This window comes from Chanodichthys erythropterus, chromosome 2 (genome assembly GCF_024489055.1).
Source record: "Chanodichthys erythropterus isolate Z2021 chromosome 2, ASM2448905v1, whole genome shotgun sequence".
NCBI classification, from domain to species: domain Eukaryota; kingdom Metazoa; phylum Chordata; class Actinopteri; order Cypriniformes; family Xenocyprididae; genus Chanodichthys; species Chanodichthys erythropterus.
The window spans coordinates 10,968,727-10,996,454 of record NC_090222.1 but is presented as its reverse complement, the minus strand read 5'-3'; the positions used below and the strand labels follow the sequence as shown (position 1 = coordinate 10,996,454).

The window sequence follows — 27,728 nt, the reverse complement described above, 5'->3', positions numbered from 1 at the left end:
TGCACCATGTAATCTTATGGTGTTTTTCGTAGAAAGAGTGAAAGCCCACAATGAATCATATCATACCTGTCTGATAAACAGGGGTGCGAGTCTATCAGGGTCCTCCAAGCACTTCTCCAGTTCACCAAGAAAGAAGCTACAAAGATCAGAGGTTTACATTAATGTTTTACATTGACATTAAAGTAGGCTGTCTTAATACAGTATTTGAGTGGATGGAAGAGAAGTGCATCATTTTCACATACTCTTTATGCCAGTCAAAAATCTGGTGAATGTTCCCGAAGACAATCTTATCTTTGCCCTTCATGTCGTCGGGTACACCCTCCTCCTTCATCCTGCTAATGTAGCCCTGCAGGTGCCGGAACACATGAGTACGGTTACCATGTAGACAGTGACATAAAACTTGTGATCTCACTGAGCCATAATTCTGAATAAGCAGCAAATCCAACCACTCTTATTTCCTTTCAGAGAGACACTCTTAACAGATCACGTGATCAATAGATATAGAGTACCGAACAAACAGAACTTAACCCTGACAGCAGCTGCCAATTATGTTTACTTGAATTAATGTGTTCGGTTACATGTGGTCACCATAGTGATCTCCCTGCAGTATTTGTTAAAAGAACTGAAAATAATCCCACCTCCACGACCGCACCAAGGTCTCTCACGTAGTCTCTCTCTGTCTCAACCAGTTCCAGCAGTACATAACTGAAAAAAAGAAAGAAAAAAACATAGGACATTTATATTCAAACCAAAAACAATCCAAGATGGCAGGTTGACTGAAAAGAAACATTTTATTTTTTATCTGTAAAAATATTTCTAATACAGAAATCATATTAAAATGTATGCTATATTTGAGTGTGCTGCATATTTTTGATGCTTATTATAGTACTCTATTGTACTCTACTGGAATCAATGCTGCCTATGCACCCTTTCACAACTCAAAGCTATGTTTCCATCCACCTATTTTTTTGCGCATTTTGGAATATCACTTACAAAACGCTGGATGGAAATGCCAAGAAGCGTATAAATTGTAAAACGCACATGACATCTGCCTCTAAAAGCAACTGCGTTTATTGCATTTCGTCTGTGTGCTCTAAGGCGCAAGTAATTCGTTATATCCGAAAATTATTATATACAGTGACTTCACCTACTTTTCTCAGTGATATTTAGCACCAGTTTATCAGGAAGCGATGATTTTGTTCTCTTAGACTCACTGGGTGGAAATAGTGCTTTATTCACAAGTGTTTTATGCGATATTCCAAATTTGCGCATAAGTTAAATTTGCAATTTTGGATGGAAACATAGCTAATGTTCCTCAATGCATTAAACTCAATGCAACCCTCAGTGCAACCCAATCTAAAGCGTTATAATGTGATGCTCAAAGTTCAGACTATAGCTTTGACCCAGTTTGCCACTGACCTTTTAAAGCAAACACGAGACAATTCACACGATTTATCGTAATGTATTATCAATGTTCTACATGATCCTGAACCTTTCTTAAACTAATTATTAAATTCAACAAGATCATCCCAAGACAGTAAGGAGTCATAAAATGACTCATGTTTGAAGAGATATTTTTACTTGCTATGATGCATGAAGTCGGTACGACTCTTTTCTGTCCTTAACTTTTTTCCCTTATTCATCTTCTTTTGCTCTTTTTGCCGTTTATTTATGTACCATTCCCGCCTTTTTTGAAAAACCTCTATGCAACCCTGTGCAAAACTATTCATGCAGAGGTCAAAGTGTCAACACTTGTGTTTAGAGATGAAGCCCTGATGTGATTCATATTCCAAGTCAGTCACTTACAAGGTTTCACATACAAGATTCGATTTTGGTGCAGTCTTAAGGCCCATTTACACCAAGAACAATAATTTCAAAGAAGAAATATTTGAGGAAAATAAGAGAGGGACACACTGTCGTCTCTTGAGGAAGCCAGTCTTGCGTTCATCCATCTCATCAATGGGAGAGGAGGAAGACAGGAAGGAGTTATCCGATGGGATGCAGGAAGGACTACTGCTATCTCTTTGCTCAACAGGGAGAGAACTGGGCCTGTCCTCCAGACTCTGAGAAAGCGAAAAAAGAATTTAGTGGACAGTACAAAAATATTCAATGTAAAAAGATGGACTTGATGAAACACCTCTGTGATATCCTACCATTTTGCTCTTGACGAGTTCCTCAATGGCGCTGACCAGTTCTGCCGCACTCGGTGTCTCTGAACTGCTGGGACGTCCAGACAGACGGGAGGTAGCCTACGTAAAAAAAGAAAACAAGTAAAAATATTTAGAATCTTACAAAGGTAGGACTATTATAATTGTTATGATCAAAACAAAACAAAACAAAACAAAACAAAACAAAACAAAACAAAACAAAACAAAACAAAACAAAACAAAACAAAACAAAACAAAACAAAACTAAACAAAAAAATGATCAAACCATTTTGGTCTGAATGGGAAACAGCAAGGCTATCACCTTAGGCTTGTTTCCACTGCTTTGTTTTCAACAGGAATATACCGCTTACTCATCAATTGATTATTTATTGGTGGTAAACTGAGTGGTCTAATTTGCATGTTAAATGCCCTACCTGTCTTTTTCCCCATGAAGACTAGTTTATTAAGTGGAGTGATTTCCCTTTTGGGTTATAGTTACATAAGTGACTAGACTTCAGTATTCATTTATTATGTGAATCTGCAGTGATGCTCACCATTGTAGTGTTCTGACTGAAGGCGGAAACATTCCAGTCCAAATATGGTAATGAGTGTGGTTTCTGGATTCGCCAGCCAATCAGGGGCTGATTTCAGTGTGGTAGGGGCTAATGTGGGGGGAACGGAAGTAGGAACTTTGGTTTGGAAGATTTGGGTTGTTTTGGGTAAAGAGTAAGTGCACACATGGCCCACCGCATGTACACACTCCTGAATACTCCAATAAGAAGCACATGAAAGGTCACGGACAGAAAGGCTTTCACAGGCTATAACAGTCAGAAGTCAGAATGCTACTGAGTCTGTACCTCATGTTCTGGCAAAGCACAGCTGAGGACGTGTGGAGTATTCAAACAAATTAATGGACAAAAAGGAAAATATGTAAGGATGAAGTATAAAAGTAGAAAAAAGAGAAGGAAAGAAAAGGAGAAGGCTGGAGGAGAGAAGACTACATAGAGAGATAAGGAAACTGAGACAAAACAGAGGCAGAACAGAAATCAACATAATGCTGGAGAACATTAAGAAACAAAGAGAAAAAAGACAGCAGTTAGAGATGCCTGACTGGTCTTCTTCTAAGCTATCATTACCATAGGTTAAAGTCATTATTAAATGGCATGTGCAACACATTCTACTTTCGTTTCTATGCAAAACAGAAAATTAGCCCTCAACCTCAAGAGCATCTCACTGTATCCCAATGGTAATTATTCTTTTTAAACTATCTTTATTTTGCCATTACATGAATCTGCACTAAATGACTGCATTAACTATTTGTAAGATGTACAACAGTAGTGTATTTAGCTGTTAGTTAATACTGACCCATAGTCTGCACAGCCTAGGTAACATTTCAAAGTTGTATTGAAACTGGTGCGGTGGAGCAAGTTGTGAATCTTGCACAATATGACTGAGAATGTGTTTTAAGTTACGTACGTAACAGAGCCAGATGTGATCTCATGTTGACTTTATAAAAAACTATTTACATAATCATAGTAGACAGTCCAAAATAGCAGGTTTGAAAAAGTAATATAATCTCAAATCAGAATAGATATCAAAAACCATCCATTTCGCACAGGCTTTGGCAGTTACCTTGTCCTCCTGGGAGTCCTGATGCAGAAGGCTGTGCTGTTGGATAGCCATAGGGGGCGGCAGGGGAACAGAGTCTGGGCCTTCCTCTCCCTCCTCCTCACCACAGCTCTGCATCCCTGAGGAGGAAGACTTAGACAGAGTGCCACTGCTTAATCCCTCATTTCTCATCCTCTGTGAGGACAGAAGAAAGAGAGAAAGAGAAAGAAAGGAGAGAAAGAGAGACTTAACATTGTAAAGCTATGAAACAGCTCGACAGCTGTGGCACAGTTTTATACCAAAATATCTCCAGCGCTTCCGTTATCTTTCATGCACTGTATTTATAACTGCTCTACACTGGAAACCACAAGACATAAATAACACTTAGACAGTTACAAATCATACAGCGCAACACTTAAAAACAGACAGAACGCTACATTTACTTCTGCCTTCATTGGTATTTCAAATGTATTTACCCGGACATGAGTGGCAACTAACAAACTACCCATAGACATTTACTTGTCTGCAAGCTGTTTTAACCATTTTCACTGTTGCAATAGTAAACCAGTAAATAATTGTATATGTAATTGAATATACCATTCAAAAGTGTGGGGTCTATAATATGTTTCTGAAAGTCTCTTATGCTCATCAAGCCTGCATTTATTTGATCACAAATACAGTGAAAGCTAATATTGTGGAATGTATTTTATTTATTGTATGTTTTATTGTATTTTTTACTCCATTCTTCAGTGTCACAAGACCCACATTTGAATATGATGATTTGGTACTTGATTAACATTTCTTATTATAATAATTGAAAACAGTTGTGCTGCTTAATATTTTTGTGGAAATCATGATACTTTTTCATTATTCTTTGTAGAACAGAAAGATCAAAAGAACATCCATTTAATTGAAATATTTTTGTAACAATGTAAAATGTACTGTCACTTTTGATTCATTTATTCATCCTTGCTGAATAAAAGTATTGTCTTAAATAATAAATAATAATCTTACTGACCCCAAACTTTCGAATGATATACATTAATGCATACATACAATTATATAATACATGAATTGATACACAATTCAATGCTGATTTTTTAAAAAGCCTGCCAAAAGTAATGGTTTTGTGAGTGATATTGTATTGATTTTCTGGTCACCAACCTCCTCTATGGTCTCATCTTGTGGTGTGGCAGCACTGTCATCTGAGTCTTTCTGTGAGCCGGTGTCTGCGTTCTTGCGAACATCTCGACTCTTCTTGTGCTTGTGTGCGAGTTTCTTTACGTGGCCGTCTGCTTTGCCACTGCTGAGCCGTCTGACGGGACTGGTCAGCCACTTGCGCAGAGTATTTCCGGGCCGTTTGGGTCCAGGAGAGCTCTGCAAATGACCCGGCTGCAGCGTGGCACTGCCCGAAAGTCCTCCTTCATTACTGGAGACTGAGAGCGTGTCTTCAAAGAAAGAGAGAGAGAGAGAGAGACATGGTGTTTATATGTCTTCCTGGGCCCAGTCAGTGTTTTAGTGTTTTACTTTCATCACAAATAAAATGTCTAAATGACATATAGCGTTGGATGAAAACAAAAAATATATATTTTATTGATTTATTATTACTATTAAATCAAGTGGCATCACCAAACAAATGATGCCATTTTCTCAGAATTAACTACTTGTTTATGCATGGAAAGGATATTTTTAGTAAAAGCCAGTGAAATAAATAAATACATGAATCCATAAATAAACAACAAGAAAGTTATGTTTCCAAATTTTGTATCAATATATGATAAACAACTTTCTTTTGTGCTGTATTTATTGACTTATTTATTTTACATAAATGCCATTTAGATCAAATGATTTTGTTATATAACACAAAGATATTCAAATACTTTTATACGTGGTTTCAAGTGTAAATATTTTCGGGGCCACTGTACATAGTAATTTCAAAAATTGAATTACTGCAATGTCACTGTACCACAGTTTACTGTATTATAACTATATAATAACTACATAATAAACTAAAATGATAACATAAGTATATGTTAAATCATAAGTATATGTTAAAAGTCAAATCTGACTATCAGTTGCTAATTATTCTGGGGTTTATTGTGAGTGTTTTTTTGTTTGTTTGTTTGTTTTTTGTCACCACAAAGTGATGCAAATCATAGCTCTATTTTTCACTTCAGAGATGTTTCTGTTTTCAGCCCTCTTCAAAACTGAAACTGCAAAAACCTCTTAAAAGACCTTTCTCTGCTCCATAGAGAGTACGTCCTTACATAAAGCTTGCATAAGATATTCTTTTTAAGTCTAATGATGTGCAGAAAAAATGCCTTCAAGGCCTCTGATGAACGATCTTCAAGGGAGGAGTGGGAAATTCATGAGCTAATAAATAAATCTTTATTGATTGTGATTATAAAAATACATGTACAGTTTATAACTTCCAACTGACTTGGGCTGAATAACGACTATTTTCTTCTGTAGAGCTGCTTATAGCTGAATTGAACTCATTTTATAATTGATGAACTTTACACACTTTTTGAACTGAACTGAATCAACACTAAACTGACTTGAGCTGAAAAAAAAAAAGAGACTATTGTCTTTGTAGAGCTGCTTTACAGTAGAATTTTGAGATTGTCTTATATTTTATGAAATTGGATAATTGATTATTTTCTTTTTTATTCCTGTAAAGCTGCTTTGAAACACTCTGTATTGTATAAAGTGCTATATAAAAAAAGATGACTTAACTTGACTCTTTCATATGTTGTATATATGAATTCTCAGCTGTCAGGCTCAGTAGTTTGTCCTCTCACTGTGGACAGTATATTCAAGTAGTTGACACTAGTTTGACCCCTCTGTCATGGTTCACACTCTGTGTATTTATACACACAGCCACACCTGGTAAACAAAGTCCAAAATCTTTCAATTCTGATGAACACTTCTATTTCATTAATGGATATTTCTTAACTGAAATCATATTACTATTGATGTCCACAAATGAATCATTGTGAACTACTTGATTGCACTGACTCGTTTGAACTGATTCACAACGGATTTGAATAAACTCTTATTGTGGCTTATTCTGGCCAAGAACTGTCCAATTAGACAAGAACCGTCTAATCTTTTTAACAGTTTTTGGGCAGGTTTATCTAAAACAGATAATATCTGAGTAACAGACCGGTGTGGACAAGCAAAATTATTTTCGAACTGGTTGTTAACAGCACAATTTTGTGTTTAGCTACACTGACACAAAGCACACAATTTAGTGAGTGTGTGCTTGTTACCGTCTTAATTAATAACCTTCATAGCAGGATATGAACCTTAAATAAGTCAGTTTAACAAAGACATGTGTGGTTTTTACAATATCCACAGCAGAAATTTTCTGACAAATTCTTCTGACTGGAAAAACTTTTGACAATATACAGTACATAACAGCATGATAACTGAATATGATTTTTGGGTGCTGTTCCTAGATATATCAGTGGTGAATGTGGTGTATGTTTCTTGTTCTGTTACAAATTCATTCCTCCTGCACTGTCGTTAAATTCACACCTGAACAAACCGAGCCTTCAGTGCCACAGAAAAGAGCCCTGTAGAGGACACTGTGTATTTGTCTGACTGTCTCCTCATAGGAACCTTACAGTGATCTGTACATTATACCATATATAAATCATATATAAACACTGAACACTGAAAACTTAAAGAAAACTTCTTTAAAAGCTATTTTTAAAGAAACTTTCTGTCCCAACTGAGGTAACGTTCATTAATTAGGAAGGGGTGTGATATCACATGCTGGAGGTGTGACAGATTGATGCTTTCTCATACTTTAAGCCTCTCACTTCAAAGACTGATGGGTAATATTGAGAAAGATCTAGTCTGTTTCTCTAAGAGCCTCTTATGTCTGAATAAATAATAAAGACTCACAAACACATGCACAGGTTTCACAATGTTTTGCTGCATATGCCTGACAATCTTCGACTTTCCAGACTGTATTCAGGTAGCGCCTTGACCCAGAGCATGTAAACACCAACATAACAACTAAATCAATACAGCTTATGAACAAAAGACAAATAAAACCACCATTATGAATTTCTGTTCCTGTGCTCTTTGGGGCAATGACAAATGACAGTGTCCATGATAAAAAAAGAAAAAAATTCTTTTATAGTTTAAAATAGTTGTTGAAACCATGTTGGTTTCATATGGTTTTCAAAAAAATGTCTATACTATTTTTGTTTTTCACTATTTTTCTATTTTCAAGTTAAATATCGAAAAATATTTAATGTCATCCAATCATTACATAAAAAAAGAAATAACCCACTGAATAAATTTGAGTATTTACCCTTTAATTTACCCTTAAATGCATGAAAGTTTTGCCAATCATTATTACATATTTGGGTCTTTAGCGACACAGATATATCTGCTTTTTACCACCATCACTGTCCTCAACAGATCTCATTTCCCCTGTACATTCAGCTTCTGGCTCATATTAGATCTCAACCATATTCTCAAAAGTATCGTTTTCAACATCTTCAAAATTAATATCTTGAATGCTGACAGCTTCTTCACCAGATCCACCATCAAGTGACAGTGACGATAATATCTAATTCTGATACAGTATTTAATCTGCAGTGAATCTCTTATCCATTTCAAGTTTTGCTTATGAGAATAATGTAATTAGTCTGGTGCAACTTCACAGCCAACAAGGTGCATGGAGTGGTAAATATATAGTTTTTTGTTTTTATTTTTAGTTTTGACCCCTCCGTGCCACAAGTGCTGCTGGTTTTCTCTCTTCTTATACTATAAGTTTTGCTTATGATACATGTTTTCTTTTGTTTTATGCCTACAGTAATTATGAGTGAAACATCACGTCATCATTGTGTATCAGACATTGCCACCTACAGGAATAAAGTTGAAGTGCACTTTTTGAGTCAATATATTGATTCAATTACTGTTGTGCAAAAAAAATATATACTTGCACTATTACATACCTCGGGTCACTAGCAGAAAAAAAAATCGAAAACATACATTCTTTTATAATATAATAAAAGAAGAAGACAACCTCTGTTGCGGTGTGGTGCGACAACTGTTGCTTTAAAGAAGGTAACTTTAAAAAAATGAATGAGCGAAAGGGTAGTGAATGTTGTCCCGGGTCGATAAAGACCCGAGGTATGCGTTTAAGGGTTAATTTATATATATAATATATCTATATATCTATATCTATATCTATATATATATATATATAGTTACCACATGACTTTGATTTTTCAAATATTAATAATTTTGTAAAAATAAAAAAAATAAAAATGATAAACTACTCAATCATTTATTTCTTTTTAAGAATTTAATTCTTTTAATAATTATGTTTTTTTTTTCTTCTGGACAGTTGTATATTTTTGAATTTATGCTTCCAAAAAATGGCAAAATTCATTTTAATTCAAAAATTAAAAACATCATAGAGTTTTTTTCCCCCCTTCAATTTACTGTATTGCATTTTAATGCATATCTGAATAAAATAATTGATCTGGAAAAAAAAAAATATATATATATTTTATCTATTTAATTTGGATCTGCAAATATGAAAGCAAACAGTTTTACTGTGCAACTTTTAAATGCTGATTGGTCACTCAAAATCAACTCTGTGTAGAAAATTTACACTGAAGTGACATTGTGGTTACTGAATTATTATGAAGAACATTCTATAGACAAAGGAACATCTATAAAACTAGCAGACTTCAACACCAAACAGGCACAGGAACAACAGAGAAAGTTCAGCTAAATAAATCAACAATCAAGCTTTATCATTATCAGATGCTGAGTACTATACATTAATGATCAATAAATTAAATATAAATCTAATTTGGATTTAATAAAATCAGACGATAATAAAAATTACTATTTCTTTATGTAGTTTCTTACAAGCACCTATTGTGATCCTTAAAATAAACCTGCATATCAACATACCCTACACTCCTTCAACCTTATGCTTGAAACCTTTTGAATAAAAAAACTGCACTATAATAAGCTGAGTTACGACGACTGAATTCAGCTCTGAGAGTGTTGTTGTCCTGTGAGGCACGTACCCAAATCCAGCAGCCAATACTTGCAGTTCTCTGAGCGTCCTGAAGCTGAACCCATATGACAGAGTGACCTGACTGATAAAAATGAGTGTATTCCATGTGCCATACCAAGAGGTGATCCGGACAGAAGAGGCAAACTACACTAACTCCTCTAAACTGAAAGCATTTTATCACATAATGCTGAGAAGAGAGTGATGGACTATGAAAGAAAGGGAGGGAGAGAGAGAGAGAGGGAGAGAGGAAGGGGGATGGAGAAAGAAGGAGGTTTGGTGTTCCATGCACAGCTGTGACTAAGTTATGCTCAGAATGAAAGAGAGGGAGGAAGGGAAAACCGGATGAGAAGACTCAAAGAGAGGAAAGAGGTGTAACCTGCAATCCTTTAATATGAAAGATGTGATTCTGAAAGAGTCAGAGTTACAAGCCTTCTCAAAATGAGACTGTTTCAGCTTATTATTATCTAATGGGGGGAATCACAAAAAGGACATATCCAATATATTTCATATATTGTGCATATAAAAATTTTTCTGACCATATTTTTTTTTTGACCATACATTTTTTTTTTTGCATTGTGAAAATTCTCCGCCAGATTCATATCACATCTACACATTAATTAAAACTAGATTTACTTGAATTACACAACATCCCACACTCTTTTTGAATAATGAATTTTCATGAGTTTTCCATGATTTTATATATATATATATATATATATATATATATATATATATATATATATATATATATATATATATATATATATAATGACTGTAGAAATTTCCATGACATTTTCATGCACTTTTAAGATTGTAATAATTTCCATTACTTTTCTAGGCTTGAAAATCACATTTTTTAAATTCCCTGTGGTTTTCCAGGACTGTGGAATCTCTGATTACGGTTTCACTTGATCTTGGGTAAATATATTATATGATTCTTGATAGAATTATGAGATTTAACCAATTACATTTTTAAAATGAAAAAAAAAGAAAAAAAAAAAAAAGAAAAAAAGAAAAGAAAATTATGTTACAGCTAGTCTTTTATGTAGATTGATGAAAATGCCATGTGGATGATGGCATTCGGCAGAACACCAGTCAAGTTTTGACCTGTTTGAACATTTTCAGCATTTTTTATTGGGAACGTAGTAATAATACATCCCAGTGGGAAATGACAGTTTTAACGCATACAGTGCGACTGACGGGGTTGGCCAATATCAGGTCACAGCATGAAAATCATCAACTGCCTCTATATCACCTACACAAATGGCTGCCTCTCTTACAGGCTGCACCGGAGCGGGTGGCTACAAAGATCTCCCTGTTTAAGCATCTGGCTGCTTAACAGTAGCTGGTCTGTGGCCAGTCAAACTGCTTCCTTTGCTATACACACACACACACTTACACATATGCAGATCCGTAAATGCTTATGCCAGAACTAATCAAAATTCTGCTAAGGATTCTGCTCTGGTCTCATGGTAAAAGTCCGATTTTTTTAGCCCCTCTGGACACGTTGCATCACACCAGCTGCCTTAAAATATACCTTGAACATTTCAGCTAACAAAATAGTCAGGGCAGCAATTTGAAGAGGTTGAATACACTGGTCATCATGAGTTATGACGGTTCCTATTTCACATTCTAAAAATACTGATTGTCCTTGCTGTAAGAGAACCGGCTGTTTGAAATTTCCCATGACCTCTGTCAAAGGAAAGGTGCTTGTCTACTTGTAATGATGTCATAAAAATGGACTTCAGTGACACAGGTATGAGACTTTATAACTTGTGATGTAGTTACAAAAAGATAGAAATGAAGTGCAACTTATTAATTCCAATATGACTGTTATAATACTTTTATAAGCTTTTCATTGATTATGTCCTTGGTATTCATTGTTGGTCTTTATGATAGATAGATAGATAGATAGATAGATAGATAGATAGATAGATAGATAGATAGATAGATAGATAGATAGATAGATAGATAGAAATTTTAAGATAATAGATAGATAGATAGAAATTGTAAGATCTAGATAGATAGATAGATAGATAGATAGATAGATAGATAGATAGATAGATAGATAGATAGATAGATAGATAGATAGATAGATAGATAGATAGATGATAGATAGATAGGATACTTTTTGACAACATTTGAGCAGCATTTTCTAACTACATCAAGAGTTAAATATAAGTCAGTTTCAGTAACTTCCCAGAATTCTCCAAACTGAACACCACACCCTGCACACACTAATGATCTTCTCTCAGATGCTGCCCAGTCATCCTTGTGTGGGTGACCTCAAAAATCTTTGCCTGGTGACCTTCTTAGTTTTACCACATGCTCTTCCTTTGTAATCATTTCTTTGTCACAAATCATGGTCCATTCAGAGTTTTCAAAAGCAGTGACTAACCACCATGAATTCCATGTTACACATCTTTGATCATGAGGAACTGACAAACTGCAGCTGATGTACTTACTATAGTTAAATCCTTAAATACTTATTAATAATAAAATAGCTCCAAAATGAATTTATGCTGAGTCGTCATAAATGTTTTCATATCCAATCTCTCACCACAGAGCTAAGTCCTACAATATCATTACAACCTTAAATACAACAAAAATTAAAATGGACCCTAGGCATGTTCTTAATGTTCTCAAGTAAGAAAAAAAAGTGATGGAAAAATAACCTCTCCGCTGTTTCTATTGTTCCAATGTAACCAAGGCCACATGGGCGGAAAAAAAAAAACAAACAAACAAAAAACCATATTAATCAATATATAACGGCTAACCATCCACAAGTCAAATCCCAAAAGATAAAATCAAGTCTCGTCTAAATTATTTCCTACCAAACACTTTTTCTTTCTGAAATAGGTCACATTGAAAATGTTGCAAATGTTTAGAAAGCATTTTATTATGGTGAATATTATGATAAAAATAAAGACATAAAATACAATGTTCAAAAGTTGGTGTTGATAATATTTTTATAATGTTTTTGAAAGAAACCTCTGATGCTCACTGAAGCTGCATTTACAATATTTGACCAAAAACACAGTAAAAACTATAATATTGTGAAATATTATTACAATTTGAAACAACTGGTTTCTATTTTAATATATTTTAAAAATGTAATTTATTCCAAACTTTCAGCAGCCATTACTCCAGTTTTCAGTGTCACATGATTCTACATAAATCATTCTAATATGCTGTTTTGGTGCCCCAAACAAAACAATTCTTATTATTATCAATGTTGAAAACAGTTGTGTTGCTATTATTTTTGTGGAATCTATAATACATCTTTTTGTCAGGATTTGTTTATGAAAAAAAAAAAATGCATTTTTTCAAAATTGTTCTTTTTATTTTGCAATATATAAATGTCTTTACTGTCACTTTTGATCAAATGAATGTGTCCTTGTTGAATAAAAGTATTTGTTTCTTTCAATAAACAACTTTTGAACGCTAGTATGCTGTATTATTGTTTACAAAATGGCTGGTTTTAAGCACATGATCAAAATCACAAGATCACATTAACTGTCCTGTGTACATGGATATGGGAAATCCCCTGCAGCCTGGCAACCCTGTTCATCAACTGACACAACCCATCACCATGGTTACCGCATGCACAACACACTTCAACCCTAATAAGAAAGAGCAAAGCTGGACTGCAATTAAAATTTTATTTGTGTTCAGGGTGAATCAAGAGCAGACACGCACACCTGTACACACCTTTGATCCATCTTTCCTGAGGGAAAACACACAATATCTGGCACCCCCATTAGGATAATCAGATGTAATTTTGGTTCATTATATTTAATAGTTAATCTTGCACATAGCTAGAAATCTGTATCTGTAATCATTTAAAATACAATTTTGTATAAACCACCAATATAAAATAAATCCATGAGGTAAATAAGATTAAAAAAAAAAACCCAAAAAAAAAACATTCGTATCCTTTCATACTATCAAACAGATTGGTTAAAAACTGAGATTCCTATCAAGTCAAAGGTGGTTACCTAACAACTCTTACAAAAAAGACCAGCTGGAAGGCCAGACGCGTGTTGACGTGTCTTCAAGTAATCCCTCAAGCATTTACACAGAAGCTCTTCCCATGACTGGAGAGGAAAACCAAAAACTATCCCAGAGTTGCCAAAAACTCAAAACACTGACAAATACAAGTTTGTGCAGCCTCTGTGAAGTTTAACCCTAAATAAACCTCATTCTAAATCATGATCTCATCCTGATCTGACTCCATATCTAAGCAGGTGTGCGTTTCCCAAAAGCATTGTTAGTTAACTAGGGTTGTAACATTCTCAGAAAATAACATGGTTTCATGGTATACAGTATTAAACAATCAGTTATTATCATCACCAGTTAAAATGACCATTAAATGAATGAAAACAGGTTTTCTTTTTATAATTTAATACAAATATATTATCAAAAACAAATCCATAAAACTTACAATTTAATTAATGTTTTAATTTTTTTTTTTTTTTTTTGGCAAAGTGCTGCATGACAGAGATAATAAATTAGATTACTAAATTAAAACATGGACAAAAAAATTATATTCCTTAAATAATGTTTAAATAAATTGTATTATTATTATTATTATATTAATTTAATAAGTACATTCTATTGTACAATAGTAGTACTGTCACAGTCACCATATCTGCCTCTGTTCCTTCACTACATTTCCCAGCATCCTCCCTGGTTCCCACCTGCATATATATATATATATAATCTCAGTGGTGTGCGGTCCATATAAGCTGCGAATGCTCTGCATACCCAAGCCATTCGTGGACTCGGCAACTAATATTAACATTATAAATTACTATTAAATCCCTTGTTCATGTGTACCATAAAGCCTACATGATTGGTAATGCATATATAACTGTCCGTAATTAATTTATTTGCCAAACGACGGTAATTTTCCCTAAATCTGCCAGTTACGGAGACTTCCGGGTAAGCTGATCTACAGCAGCTTTTGTGCCTTCGCGCTTTTGTTATGGAGCGTCATCATTGTCCCGTGTTCTCATTGGTTTGCTGGTCTATGCGAGTTTACATGGGTAGGATAAGCTATGAGCGGACCGCTCGCCCAAGAGGAAAAATTAGCTGCTGCCAGATCTCGATCACCGAAAATCACAATTTATTTTATACAAAACTAACTAGACTTAGCCAAATGGGAGAAAAAAATAGTAACTAAAACTATTTTCATAGTATTTCATTTTCTCCATAGAGATTTTTTTAATGAAAACTTATAAATAGTTTAAGGATGTTAATTTTTTTGATATATTTTTTTATATTTATAATAGCCTACTTATAATTATTATAATTACATTTTTTTTTGTTTATAATAGGCTGCTAATACTAATTGTTATACTTTTTTTTAATAATTAATTTAAAAGGTACTTGTGGCATACATTTAAATTGACGCCATGGTGTTTTTTATTTGTAGTGTCTGATTTAGATCTGTGTCCTAAACTGATACGGTGAAGTATGTCATTTCTGTAACACTAGCGGCACCTAGCGGATTACAAAAATACAGCATATTTTGCAAACACACCTTTCGCATGTTGCGCCTCCATCGACTCAAACGTCACAAAAGCTCTTACAGGTGCTTGTGAAGGCACGTCCCCACAGGTAAATATGGGCTACTCTCAATAAAAGTTCCAACATATTAGAAATACTTTTCGCTGTGTTGCTATTTGTCATGAGCAAGCAAATGAGTAAACTAACAATGTCTAGAGAGAACGTGAGCGTCTCGCATATTAGCTATAAACCAATTCAACGTAACTGCATTGGCCACATTTATTTACATGACGCACCACACAGCATACCCGGTTAAAAAAGTCACCGCTCGCCACTGATACATATATATATAGTAGGGCTGGGTAAGTTATTATTATCGCGTTAACGTATTAATTAATTGATTAACACCGAAAATTATTTTATTGCACATTAACGCAGTTTTGTCAAATTATTATTTTGAAAGTCCATTGCTTACAGACAAACAATGTGTTGAAGGAGGGGTAGGATGTTGATCAGTACTGGCTTTGGACTTGTATCATCACGCGTCTCAACCAATGAGCGCATACGTGTTTTCTTTTTAAAAGGTGCTATAAGGGAGGAAATGCCTTTAGCGTGAAACTTTGCTCGTCGCATTCATCTTAGGCTCTTGTCTGTACATATAGACTAAGCTTTTTCCTTCCATAAAACCTGTTATCAAAAGAAAACACTAAACATGGCTTAATGCAGTAAGACGGTGATATTAAAACTCAGTTTAGGACTACATCTTTTTGAACATGTAACGCGCCATAGCACATGTCAGCATTTTAGAATGATTTTCTATGGAAGAAAAATGCCTAACTTCTCGTGTTGTGTTCTTAACCTGATTTAATCTGCTTGTCTGTACAAAGTATGTGTTAATAATACCTTTTAATGTTAGCCTACTGTCTTAATGCATTATATTAATCGTTTTCTTTATAACGAGGAAACATTCGATGTGAAACTTTGTGCGTTTTGAGTTAATATATGCTTGTCTGTACAAGGTATTCTGTGTTTTATTTATAAGGTGTGTACTGAATTTGGTGCTTCAATATCACTTTCTTAAGCTACTTAAAGCGTCTTATATGGGGAAGAATGCTTGATTACGCTGCCGTTGTCTGTTTTAGCTGGATATACTGCCATCAAGTGGTAGCAGGCGTGATCCACAAATGCAGATCTTACTTGTTGCACGCACAAATTCTGATCTACATTAATTAGGGGTGTGATGAAATCTCGTGTCACAAGATCTCATGAGATTAAATTGTGATGAGATTTCTCGTTGAGGCGAAAAGCAGTCTCGTGATAGTGTGAGGGTGAAATTAGGAAAGAATATGCCACTGCTACATTTACATTAAGCCTCCACTGTTGTTTTGCTTTTTATAGAAAAAAAAACAAACAAACAAACAAAAAAAACATTTAATTCAGTTGGATAACGGACACCGGTGCTCCATATTTACAGAGTACGAGCGATCGCGAAAGTAAAAGTAAACGCGAGCGCGTATTCAAACGCGATGTCAATACCGCGCATTTGAAAGCTGCTCCCTGATGCATGCAAATATCTTCCAATATGAAAGCCATCTTAGGCTGGGCTGTGTAGTTGTAAGCATCTCTCAGCTCTGTATCATGCTTTAAGAAAAATTTGGTCTCTATTTACACTTTGAATATTGAGAGAGTGCTTTGATTATGGTTGCACTTATTGACTGCACTTAAGACTAAAAGAAAACTGTTATTTATTTTTATGGTAACACTTAACAATAAGGATTCATTAGTTAATGTTAGTTAACTTTACATGAACTAAGGAAGAAAAATACTTCTACACCATTTTAGTTAATGTTCATTTCAACATTTACTAATACATTGTTAAAATCAAAAGTTGTATTTGTTAACATTACTTAATGCACTATCATGGACTAACCATGAATGACTATTTTTATGTTAAACTAACATTAACAAAGATTAATAAATACTGTAGCAAAGATATTGCTCATTGTTGATGTTGGTTAATACATTAATGTTAATAAATGAGACCTTGTTGTAAAGTTTTATCATTTTTATTTATACTCTTTATTTCTATGATCAATTTGTGGAAAGGAGTTCAGTTAGGAGGACAAAAGTTGTAAAAGCACATAAATCATGTACAATAAGGTCTGAAGAGACTCGTATGAAATCATACAGGAGAGAAGCCAGATTGTGGCAAAACGTTTTACAGCGCTTGAATATTGTTGTCTTTTACTGCATATGATAATTCACACTCAGAAAGTAGAACTGAAATTAATTAGAAGATGATTAGTTAAAACATTTCAAATACACCTGCAGATTATGTTTCTAATCATGTATTCAATCTTTGAGGATTTCTTAAAAATAGTGTGTAAAAATCTTGTCTCGTTCTCGTGAACTCAATCTCGTGTCTCGTCTCGTCTCATGAGCTACCTGTCTTGTGACACCCCTAACATTAATACAAAATCAAAGTTTTTTTATTCACAGCTATGCTTTACTGAACATAGACTTGTTATGCTGCTCACTGATAAAAGAAAAATGTTTCTGCTAGTACCTGTTCAGGAAAAGAAAAAAATATATATAAATGTTAACTTGTTGTTGTTTGGAAGGTGCCTGTTATAATGTTATGATCGAGGCTCTGGACTCTGAGCATAACTTGTTTTCCTATAATAAATTAGACAAAACGTTAATGCCCTGGCAGTGGCAAACAGCTTTGCATTTTTATTTAATTTGAGATTTACAAGAAATATTTTAACTGCTAGTATGTAAAGGGAATACTGCTGTAAAAAAAAACACCATATTTATGTTTGCAAACCAAATGTTATTGCACCTTTGTTCATATAGCAGTACTTTTACAATCAAAATGTGCAATACATAACTTTTGAACTCATTGAATTTTACACATAAATTAACATTTAATCACAGAAAAATCATTGTCCAGCACTAATATATATATATATATATATATATATATATATATATATATATATATATTACAATCTACAGTATATACTTTAGAATGTCAACAATCAGTGGCATTTTTGAAGAATGCGCATGTGCGTAAGGGAACCCCAGGGTATGACGTAAGAGGGAACGCGCAATGAATCAAACAACAAATAAAGCCAAATGACAGGGAACAAAAATAGTGAAAAAGTCCTCAAACTACAGATGTGCGACTATTTCTTTACAATTTCCCTAAACGGTTGTGACTAGATAATTACATATGCATCATAACATGGTAGTTAAACAGTGAGCTACGTTGTTGTACTGGAAACACAACCCAGAGCCAGTATGAACATCCAAAAAAACCCAAAACTTTTATACAATCAAATCTAACCCAACACAATCTGCAGAAAACAGGAAAGCCATCTTACCTTTATGATTGAAAATTCCCTCCATCTCCATACTGCTGCGGGAATGGGCGATGCAAAGCATGGAACTGGGAACCAGGCCCTCCTGGGCAGGTGAGCGGTCAGTGGTGCGGACCAGACACCAGTCGGGCTTGTCCTGGGGCCGTTCTAAAAGCTCCACCGTCTGACCTCTACGTACAGTCAACTCCGATCCATTACTTGCCATGAAATCGTGGATGACCACTGTCAGCTCTGAGCCACCGGACAACTGTGGAGGAAGACATAAATGTCACAATAGAATAATAATAATAATAAAATATATCTGTGATAAAGGCAACAAAAGTGACCTAAAGTCTAAAGTCAGAACAAACATACCCACTGGTAATGTGGCATTGCCAAAGAGCTCAAAAGGTGAGCCACTGATCCCGAACCTTTACATGCCATGTTTCTACCAAAACAACACCTTCTAGTACGTCCTTATGCGTTAAACATCACTGAGTCGAAAACCCCTAACTCCGACAATTCCATATCCTTCAATCTGGAAGAGAGAATGACATTGCTTTCCTTTTTTCTTATCAAAATGAACCTCATCTACAGTTCATCTACAGCTCAAGCATTCAGGACTCCAGTGAGGTAAAGTGGCAGGCGGTTGAAGGCTGCTGACACATCCTCGCATTGCCACGGAGATGGAATCAGTCTGAAGGAGTGACGCCTGGCAGGAGGAAGGGAGAGGAGGCAGAGACGGACACAATGTGCCAAGATTTAAAGGAGCAGGAGGCAAATTAATGTTTATTAGAAGTGACGTGCAGGAACTCGTCTGCTTCTGGGAGCCTCACCTTTTCACCTCTCCATGAACTGAGAGGGCTCTGTGTGCATTAAGATGGTTAAAACAGTGAGCCTTTGTGAGGGGTCGTCAGGGTACATGAGTGAATTTGGTGACAGCGAGATACTCTTTACGTATTTGTGTATGTCACAAAGAGACAGGAAATGGAGACAGAGAAAGATAAAGATGGTGAATCCAAGTGTGTTTAGATTCAAGAGAGTATCAGCATGTAACATGTGTTGCTGTAGGAGGCTCGCAATACATATCGGTGACAAAAACATGCACATGTGTGAGGGCGAGTGAGAGGAGAGCTCTGACTGTGAGTGGGAAGATGAGCGTCTGTGCTGCTAAATCCAAAGCAACCAAAGCAATGTTCCCCAGTGTGGAATCTTCATTACGTCTGTTGATAATCAGATTAAAGGAATGTTGGAACTACTGGACGCCACTGTGTCCGAACTTCTTGTATGGTTGATTCTTCAATTAGGAGAAATTTTCTGTTCCCTGTTATCTAAATGTTTATATAAATGTTATTTTACTTAAATGTTTAAGGAAAGTTCACCCAAAAATGAAAAATATGTCATTAATTGTTCACCCTCATGTCGTTCCAATCCCGTAAGACTTTCCTTCATCTTCGGATCACAAATGAAGATTTTTTTGATGAAATCTGAATGCTTTCTGTCCCTCCATTGACAACCGAACCTGCTTGATGCATGAGAACAAACCTCTTGGGCAGCTCAAACGAACCTCATTGGTTTTCGCACGTCAAGCAAACATGCTTGAGCTTCTGTTTACCCACAACTGATGTGTGAGTTGATGAATGTTTATATGCGAATAAAAGCCTAAATTCAATCTGTTCATCATATAAAGTGATTGTGTCATTTCAGAAAATCTGGACTAAACCTCTTAATTCATATGGATTAGTTTTACGATCTCTTTATGAACTTTTTTAAGCGTCAAAGTATCAGTTGCGTAGCTGTAGGGACAGAAAGCTCAGATTTCATCAAAAAGATACTGCTTTGGAAATGCATGAGGGTGAGAAATTAGTGACAGAATTTTCATTTTGGATGAACTAACCCTTTAAGAAGTTGAAAAATTATGGTTTCAGTTAATTTAGTATTTATACAACACTATTTATGAAATGATTGCCTTCTGTAGAGCTGCTTATATAGTAGCTAAATTGAACTTGTTTCATAATTTATAAACTTTGCAACAATGGCACAGCTATTCAACTGAATTGAAACAAAATACAGTAGATCTAACTTCGGCTGAATAATGGCACTAGAGCTGCTTTACAGTTTTTAATGTGAAGCTGCTTTGAAACAATCTGTATTGTATAAAGAGCTATAGATAAATGACTTTATCACAAAAACATTCCCCAATAATGCTATCATTACCACCATGCCACACATTTAACAGAATTTGTGTTGTTTTTTAACATGCACACACACACACACACACACGTACGCATGCTCGCACACACACACACACACACACACACACACACACACACACACACACACACACACACACACACACACACACACACACACACACACACACACACACACACACACACACACACACACACACACACACACAGACAAAAGATTATATTTGCTTAATATGGGCCTGTGGAGTCACTTTTGCCACAACTGCATAGTGACAGGAGTGTAATTAATTTTAAGACGTTTATATAATGATCATGAGAAACATTATTACAGTAAGTGTCATTAAACCGCAGATTATAATTTGAGAACTGTATTTAGAAACAATCCAACATTTAATTATCTAACTAAAAATCCACACCATCCCACATAATCACCATCATATCAAAATCCACCTTATCAAGGTGATGATCAGATCTTTACTACAGGGCATGTGATATGTTTTAACTTATAAGAATCATAGTTTGAATAAGTCTGAACATATTTTTCAAGATTTGAAGAAGTGAAAGTGGCCCTATTTGAAGAATCACCCATATGTGGACAATGCTACAAAAATCGAATGCCTGAAATAAACTGTTCTTTGTGATTTTTTTTCATAATTAAAATCAATTTTATTGTAAACAAGCCAGTGTGGTGCAGCCTTTTGTCTGAGATAGCCTTGACAGAGATGAATGAAGCATGTTGTTTGTATTTTTTTTATTTTTTTTTGCTCAGGTACATTTCACTGAATTTCCAGCAGCTCAGTATTCAGGAGAACAAAAATAAGATTCTGTTCTTTAAATCTTTGGATCAGATCAAGAAGTTTCAATGAAGAACTGAATGTTCATCCATCTGATAATAAATGCCATTTATACAATATAGCTGCAAGCAGCAATAATGGGGCCAACCACATAGATGGTGTAAACATGGCATGCAATCAGTCATTGATGATTGTAGGATAAGTGGCTACAAGTGTGTGTATATATATATATATATATATATATATATATATATATATATATATATATATATATACACACCCACACGTTCATTCACTGTCATACAATTGATGTGGTGCTGTCATTGCTACAATGACACATGCAACATTGTGTGCCAGTATTACAAATGGTTGCAGAGATATAAAGCATTTCTAGTTTGGTGTCTTCACTAGCGCATTCATAGTGTTGAACATCAGAAATCCATTTACTTTGTTTTGTAAAGATTGGACGGCAGATGATAAGATGTCATAGGCACTACAATGAAGAAATTGGTATGCAAATCTGTTCAAGATGGCAAAAGGTAAAGCTTAAAATGGTCATAGTGTTTCACAAGCACTCAGAAATTAAATAAAGAGCTAGTTTACCCAAACATGAAAATTCTGTCATTTACTCAACCTTAAGTTTTTTCAAACCCAAGACTACTATTCATCTTCAGAACACAAATGAACATTTATGTTCATTTAACATGAACTATTATATATTAATATTCTCTCATCATTTTTGTCCATCCCTTCAAAGTCCATGGAACTAAAAATCCCCCACTTCAAAAGTACAAAAAGACATTATAAAAATACCCCATATAAATTGATCTTCTGAAGAGACATGATTGCTTTATATGATAAAAAGATTTCATTTAAGCTTTTATTCACATATAAACATAGATCAATGCACATACATAGAACTCATCAAATATGGTAAACCTACTTTTACAAATTACTTTTACAATGTGTTTTTGTACTTTTTGCGTGCAAATTTGGGTTGCATAGACTTTCAATTGATGTACATCAATTATCTTTATTTGTGTTTTTCCCAAGATGAACGGAAGTCTTATGGGTTTGGACAATGTTTGTTCTTTCAAGAACTTGATTTTAGACTTGATTTAGAAGCTATTATACTGTAAGCTTATTACCGTAGTCTTTGAATGTAATGGCACAAAAAGGCTTTTAAACCAAATTAGCAAGTTAAAGTTGGTAAAACCCATCAAATCTTGTATTTAGGGTGAGGCTAAAACATTCAGTACAGACATTAAACCATTTTCCTTGTCTGAAAATTCTGCAGGTCTAAACATGCCACCAAAACACCAGAGCTATACGCCAGATGTAGCATGGCACTGTGAGAATAAGGTAGACAGATTTTCACACTCACCTTGTCGCTATCCAGTGTGTTCTGGGAGGTGCGGGAAGCGATGGAGATGGTGTCTGGTTGACTGCTTGCATCACCCTGACTGTCTAGGTCCTCTCCATCCCTGTTATCCAAAATTATATAAAGTTAAAAGTGCAAACTGACCAAAGAAAAGCTTTTTCACCCTGGTTTGACAGTTGCTGTCAAAGACAACATACTTGTATGCATAAAATGAGTTTCTTTAGCTGGAGTGTATTCTAAGTTCCAGAGATCCATACATGCTTATCAGGCTATGGACTGGTGTGATTGGTTGACATACCGTTTGCCCTTGTGTTTGGTTGCAGTGGCTTTGGGAATGTGGATTGGCTCCTTGAGTGCCCCCCGTAAATGGATGGTACGCTCCTGGATAACTTCACGTACATGTTTGATCCAATCCTGTTTGTTTTCAATACAGGAAGCCTGGAGGTGCATTGAATACAACAAAACATTAACAAACCTCTATTTAGACAACAAACTTAAATAGTTATTATAATTGTCAAAGCCTACAGCTATGTTACAAAAATAACAGGCGATCGGTGTTGAAATGAAGTCAAACCCTGTTTAATTCATTCTAATCTCATTCTAATCTTTTATCAAAATATATTTCAAATCTACTTGCTCTGTTTCTAAATGTACTTTCCTTTTAGATTACAAACCCATTGCCACCTGTCATAGAAACTCAATCATGATTCAATCCATTCGTAAAGTATTAAGTTAATTCTCATCCTACATTTTTACTTAGGAATACATCCGATTATTACAGAAGTAAAATAGGTGGGAACAATGTTTAATGCTTTAAACTGTAAGCCAAAATTGTTAACATGACAGCATACATGTGAGATACGTGAGAACACATGGCGTGACACGTGATTCATTAAATGATTCAATGATGTCTGCAGAGATGTAGGGCAACCATTCAGAAACACAAGTTACATAAGTCGTTACTTAAAGTACTTAAAAGTCTAACAAAATCATTTTATACAATAGCATGACTCAAGCCAGAGCTACAGTACATGGAAATTCAAAACTTGAAAACATATCCACTTATCTGATCTATTTTAGGAACCCTCAGATGAGTGATTCTCTTTTATTTTATAACAAAGACTAATGGGAAGTCACATTCGATCTGAGGTCAGGGACAGCCTTTTTTAACATAAACTTGATAAGCAAAGAAAACATTTATTAGAAGCCAAAAATGTGACAGTTCTACTGAAACAACTGAAAACATCTTAGATGACGTATCAATTTGGAATGCGAATCATACCTTTAGGACAATTTTGTTGTCTGAGGTAGGTGTCCGTCCAACCCAGAGTGCAAATTTACATGGATCTCCTTCCACATGTTCAGTCACCCCTAGTTCTGAGGTCTAGGCAGAGCAAAAAATCTTATATCAAACATTAAATAATTAAGTCTATTATGAAGTATGGCCATCTGTAATCTGTAATTAAACAAGCATTTGTTTAAAAGTAACTGATAACAAAATTAAAAGAAAACCCATACCATAAGCTTGCTCTTGTAGAGGTATTTGCTTCTGCCATTGGAGTCTTTGACATCCTTGCTGAAAATGAGGGACATCTCAAAGAGGAATAGGTGCCGCTCTCTGCCCTTACGGATCAGAGTCTTTGGATCCCAAACTTGGAATGACTCTTGCAGAATCAACTCACCCTGAGACTCAATGTTCTCATCAAAACCTGGGAGGAAATGAGGCAGAGAGTAGGTGGTTAAAATTAAATTTGGTTTAACAGGATGTGTGTGTGTGTGTGTGTGTGTGTGTGTGTGTGTGTGTGTGTGTATGTGTGTTACTCACCCTCAAGCATGCTGAGGTGCATGGCATCATTAGCTCTCTTGGGCACACTAAGCATGACCTCCAGACCATCTTTAATTTCTCCTTTACCTTCCTCACAACAAGTCAATAGTTCCTATGGACAAACATTACAATTGTACTTGTACGTTTGAAGACATACATTGAAAAATTTGTGCTTTACCATGGATTTTTGTAAGACTGGAAAAACGTTTCAAAGGATCAAAGGTTTGTCTCCTGATTCAAATTATCTATACACAAATCAGTTAAAAAGAGCTTGTGTATACTGCAAAACAAAAACATTTAGAGATATGAAAACAAATAAATATGGCAAATAAAATATAATCATAAGCAGTTTGTTCAATAATAAGGTTTATGAGAAGAGCTCTTTCAATGGTACAGTTAATAACATTAATAATGACAGTTCAAAATTGAAAGCTCCTGTTTTTAAGCCTTTCATCCTCTTTTGGAATCACACGTGTCAAAATCTAGTGCACATAGTAAAAGGTATGTCATTGCAGTCAGGAGCATGAAATATTGTAGACAATAGTGATAGACAATAGATAATTGCTGAAAGAGAATAAATGTAAAAGTTGTTGAAGTCAGTTTGAAGTCACTATATTGTGATTAGTATTCACTAAGAACACTAATTACCATAATGACGATTTCGAACTGATTTCAACAACTTTTGTGCATGTTCCATGAAAGAAAAAAAAGCCAAACAGGTTTATAATAAGTGAAGATGGTATTGCTGTTTTTTTGAGTTGTTTAAGCATCCTCTGGTGAGATATTTTTGATTTTATTTGCAGTTGATTTCAGATCTATGAGGGTGTGAGTCAATTGCAGTTGTTGTGCTGTGTGCTTGTTTCTTTGTTTAACTATGAACACGCACTAAGAAACATGATTTGTAACACATACACAAGTTTTGTTGTGGTCTTGCTGGGATCATACCAGTTCCACCGGCACACCAGCATTCCAAGCTGGTCCCAGCGTGCAAATCATACCTTATGCTGGTCCATCAGCACATCCACTTCCATGCTGTGGACCAGCAAACCATCAACCAGCTTCCCATGCTGGTCCCAGTGTGCAAATGCTGGTATCCAGCAATGCTGGATTTTTCATCTTCATTTGTGCTAATTTACCTTTTGGACCCAAATTTTGGTTTGAGTAAGGTCTCTGTTTTGTGTTCAATTTGTGTTTGACTTTTGTTGTTTTGTGGTGGAGTTGGGTCTGTTTTGGTTTTGCGATGGTTCTGTTTAATCAGTGATGGTTCTATGTTTATTCTGTGCTGGGTCTGTGATGGTTCTATGTTTAGTCTGTGCTGAGTTTATGGTGTTTCTGGGTTTAGTCTGGTTTGGTTCAAGTCTGTGTTCAACTTGTATCTGTTCTTTGCTTTGTTTTTGTAGAATCTGTATGTCATCTTTGCTGAAATTGTTTCAAGTATAGTAGAAACACACCTTTAGCAGTAGCTGATACTTGGTGATCCTCTGAACTGGTTTAATAAGGTATGATGACAGGGAATTGGCCAGCCTGTGCCTTTGTTGGATTTCCTACACACAAACACAATTCAGACTTTTAATCAAAAACAACAAACCTCTTTCAAACACACATTTATCTTTAGCCTTTTTATTCTTAATAGCTTCTTGATAGCAATTTTGCAAAAGCAGAGCTCAAGGCTACAGCCAATTCATCAGAGCTCAGCACGGAAAGAAGAGTCCGTCTGTTCTGATCGCCTGGCAACAGTTTAATAGTGAGGCATCACTAGTCCCCCACCCACCCCCAGACACACAGGAAGTGCCCTCTCTCTAAGACCTCCACCTACCAGCTCAAGAACAGAACTGCTCAAAAGATCACAGAAGCCTTACGCAAACACACATTGCAATACATATACACATTAATGGACACACACAATAATACTGTGGCAAAAACACAATGTCACATACATATTCATATAAACACCCACATTCTTTGTGAAATACACACAAAAAGTGTTGTATAATCTGAATAAACTAAATTTTCTAGATTCAAGTGTATAAAAGGGATTCTTACACAGAATCATATGCCCTTTAATTATGCTCATGTAAAGAATTTTTTGATTAGTTTGTTTAATACTCACATCAAAATAGGGCCCTGCATGTTCCAGAATCAGCTGAGTGGAGTCAGGCTTGTTCTTACAGTAATTCACATACATCTGAAACTTATCCGCCTGGAAAAAAAACAAAAACAAAACAAAACAAAAAACAGCAAATAATTTAAACATAAAAAACATTAAAAATATTTACATTTTGAAAATGAAGATGTTCCATTTTAACTTATAAAAGTCTCTTTTAAAATGATAAACTGTTTTCATAAAGTATTAAATCAAAACTGATTCAAGAGACACTTCAAGAGAAGAGAGTAGTGAAATAAATATTTGTGTGAAGTAATTAGCTGTGATAGTTTTGAAAATGTGATCAATCATTGGTTCTATTGATAAGGACCGGTTATTTTCCCTTCAACTACTGTACCGTCGGACAATAAGGGAATCAGTTACAGTTACAATAGTCCATGAACATCTATCACTACCGCTGTCGCATGATCCTTCAGAAATCATTCTAATATGCTGATTACTGCAATTTAATGCATCTTTTCTAATCTTTCTTTAAAAACATTCTACTGACCCTAAACTTTTGAAAGGTAGTGTATGTAGTATGTATTTGTTATAATATCTAGGTACTAACCCTGAACCTAACACTAAACCAAAACCAAAATGTATATTACTCAGTGATTTCTTTGTATTATAATAATAATAATATTAATAATAACATAATATGTTTTATTTATTTAGCAACTTTC

At 35.0% G+C, this 27,728-nt stretch overlaps 1 protein-coding gene across 5 annotated transcripts in view; it reads right to left on the bottom strand.

Annotated features, from left to right (window-relative positions):
* Window positions 1-27,728, bottom strand: part of triob (trio Rho guanine nucleotide exchange factor b) — a 173,830-nt gene that overhangs the window by 23,648 nt on the left and 122,454 nt on the right. For 2 of the 5 annotated variants that reach the window (XM_067400860.1, XM_067400868.1), the window contains exons 28-42: window positions 27,010-27,099; window positions 26,351-26,443; window positions 24,900-25,011; window positions 24,593-24,783; window positions 24,357-24,458; window positions 23,373-23,512; window positions 23,078-23,177; window positions 18,711-18,954; window positions 4,920-5,203; window positions 3,780-3,950; window positions 2,154-2,249; window positions 1,915-2,063; window positions 639-705; window positions 243-346; window positions 67-136 (exon numbers count right to left, since the gene is read on the bottom strand). In XM_067400860.1, the coding sequence (XP_067256961.1) occupies window positions 67-136; window positions 243-346; window positions 639-705; window positions 1,915-2,063; window positions 2,154-2,249; window positions 3,780-3,950; window positions 4,920-5,203; window positions 18,711-18,954; window positions 23,078-23,177; window positions 23,373-23,512; window positions 24,357-24,458; window positions 24,593-24,783; window positions 24,900-25,011; window positions 26,351-26,443; window positions 27,010-27,099 (2,013 nt within the window). Of the gene's footprint in view, window positions 1-66; window positions 137-242; window positions 347-638; window positions 706-1,914; window positions 2,064-2,153; window positions 2,250-2,701; window positions 3,205-3,779; window positions 3,951-4,919; window positions 5,204-18,710; window positions 18,955-22,053; window positions 22,214-23,077; window positions 23,178-23,372; window positions 23,513-24,356; window positions 24,459-24,592; window positions 24,784-24,899; window positions 25,012-26,350; window positions 26,444-27,009; window positions 27,100-27,728 lie in introns of those variants that run through there. The other 3 variants (XR_010896419.1, XR_010896420.1, XM_067400884.1) reach the window with 3 other exon arrangements.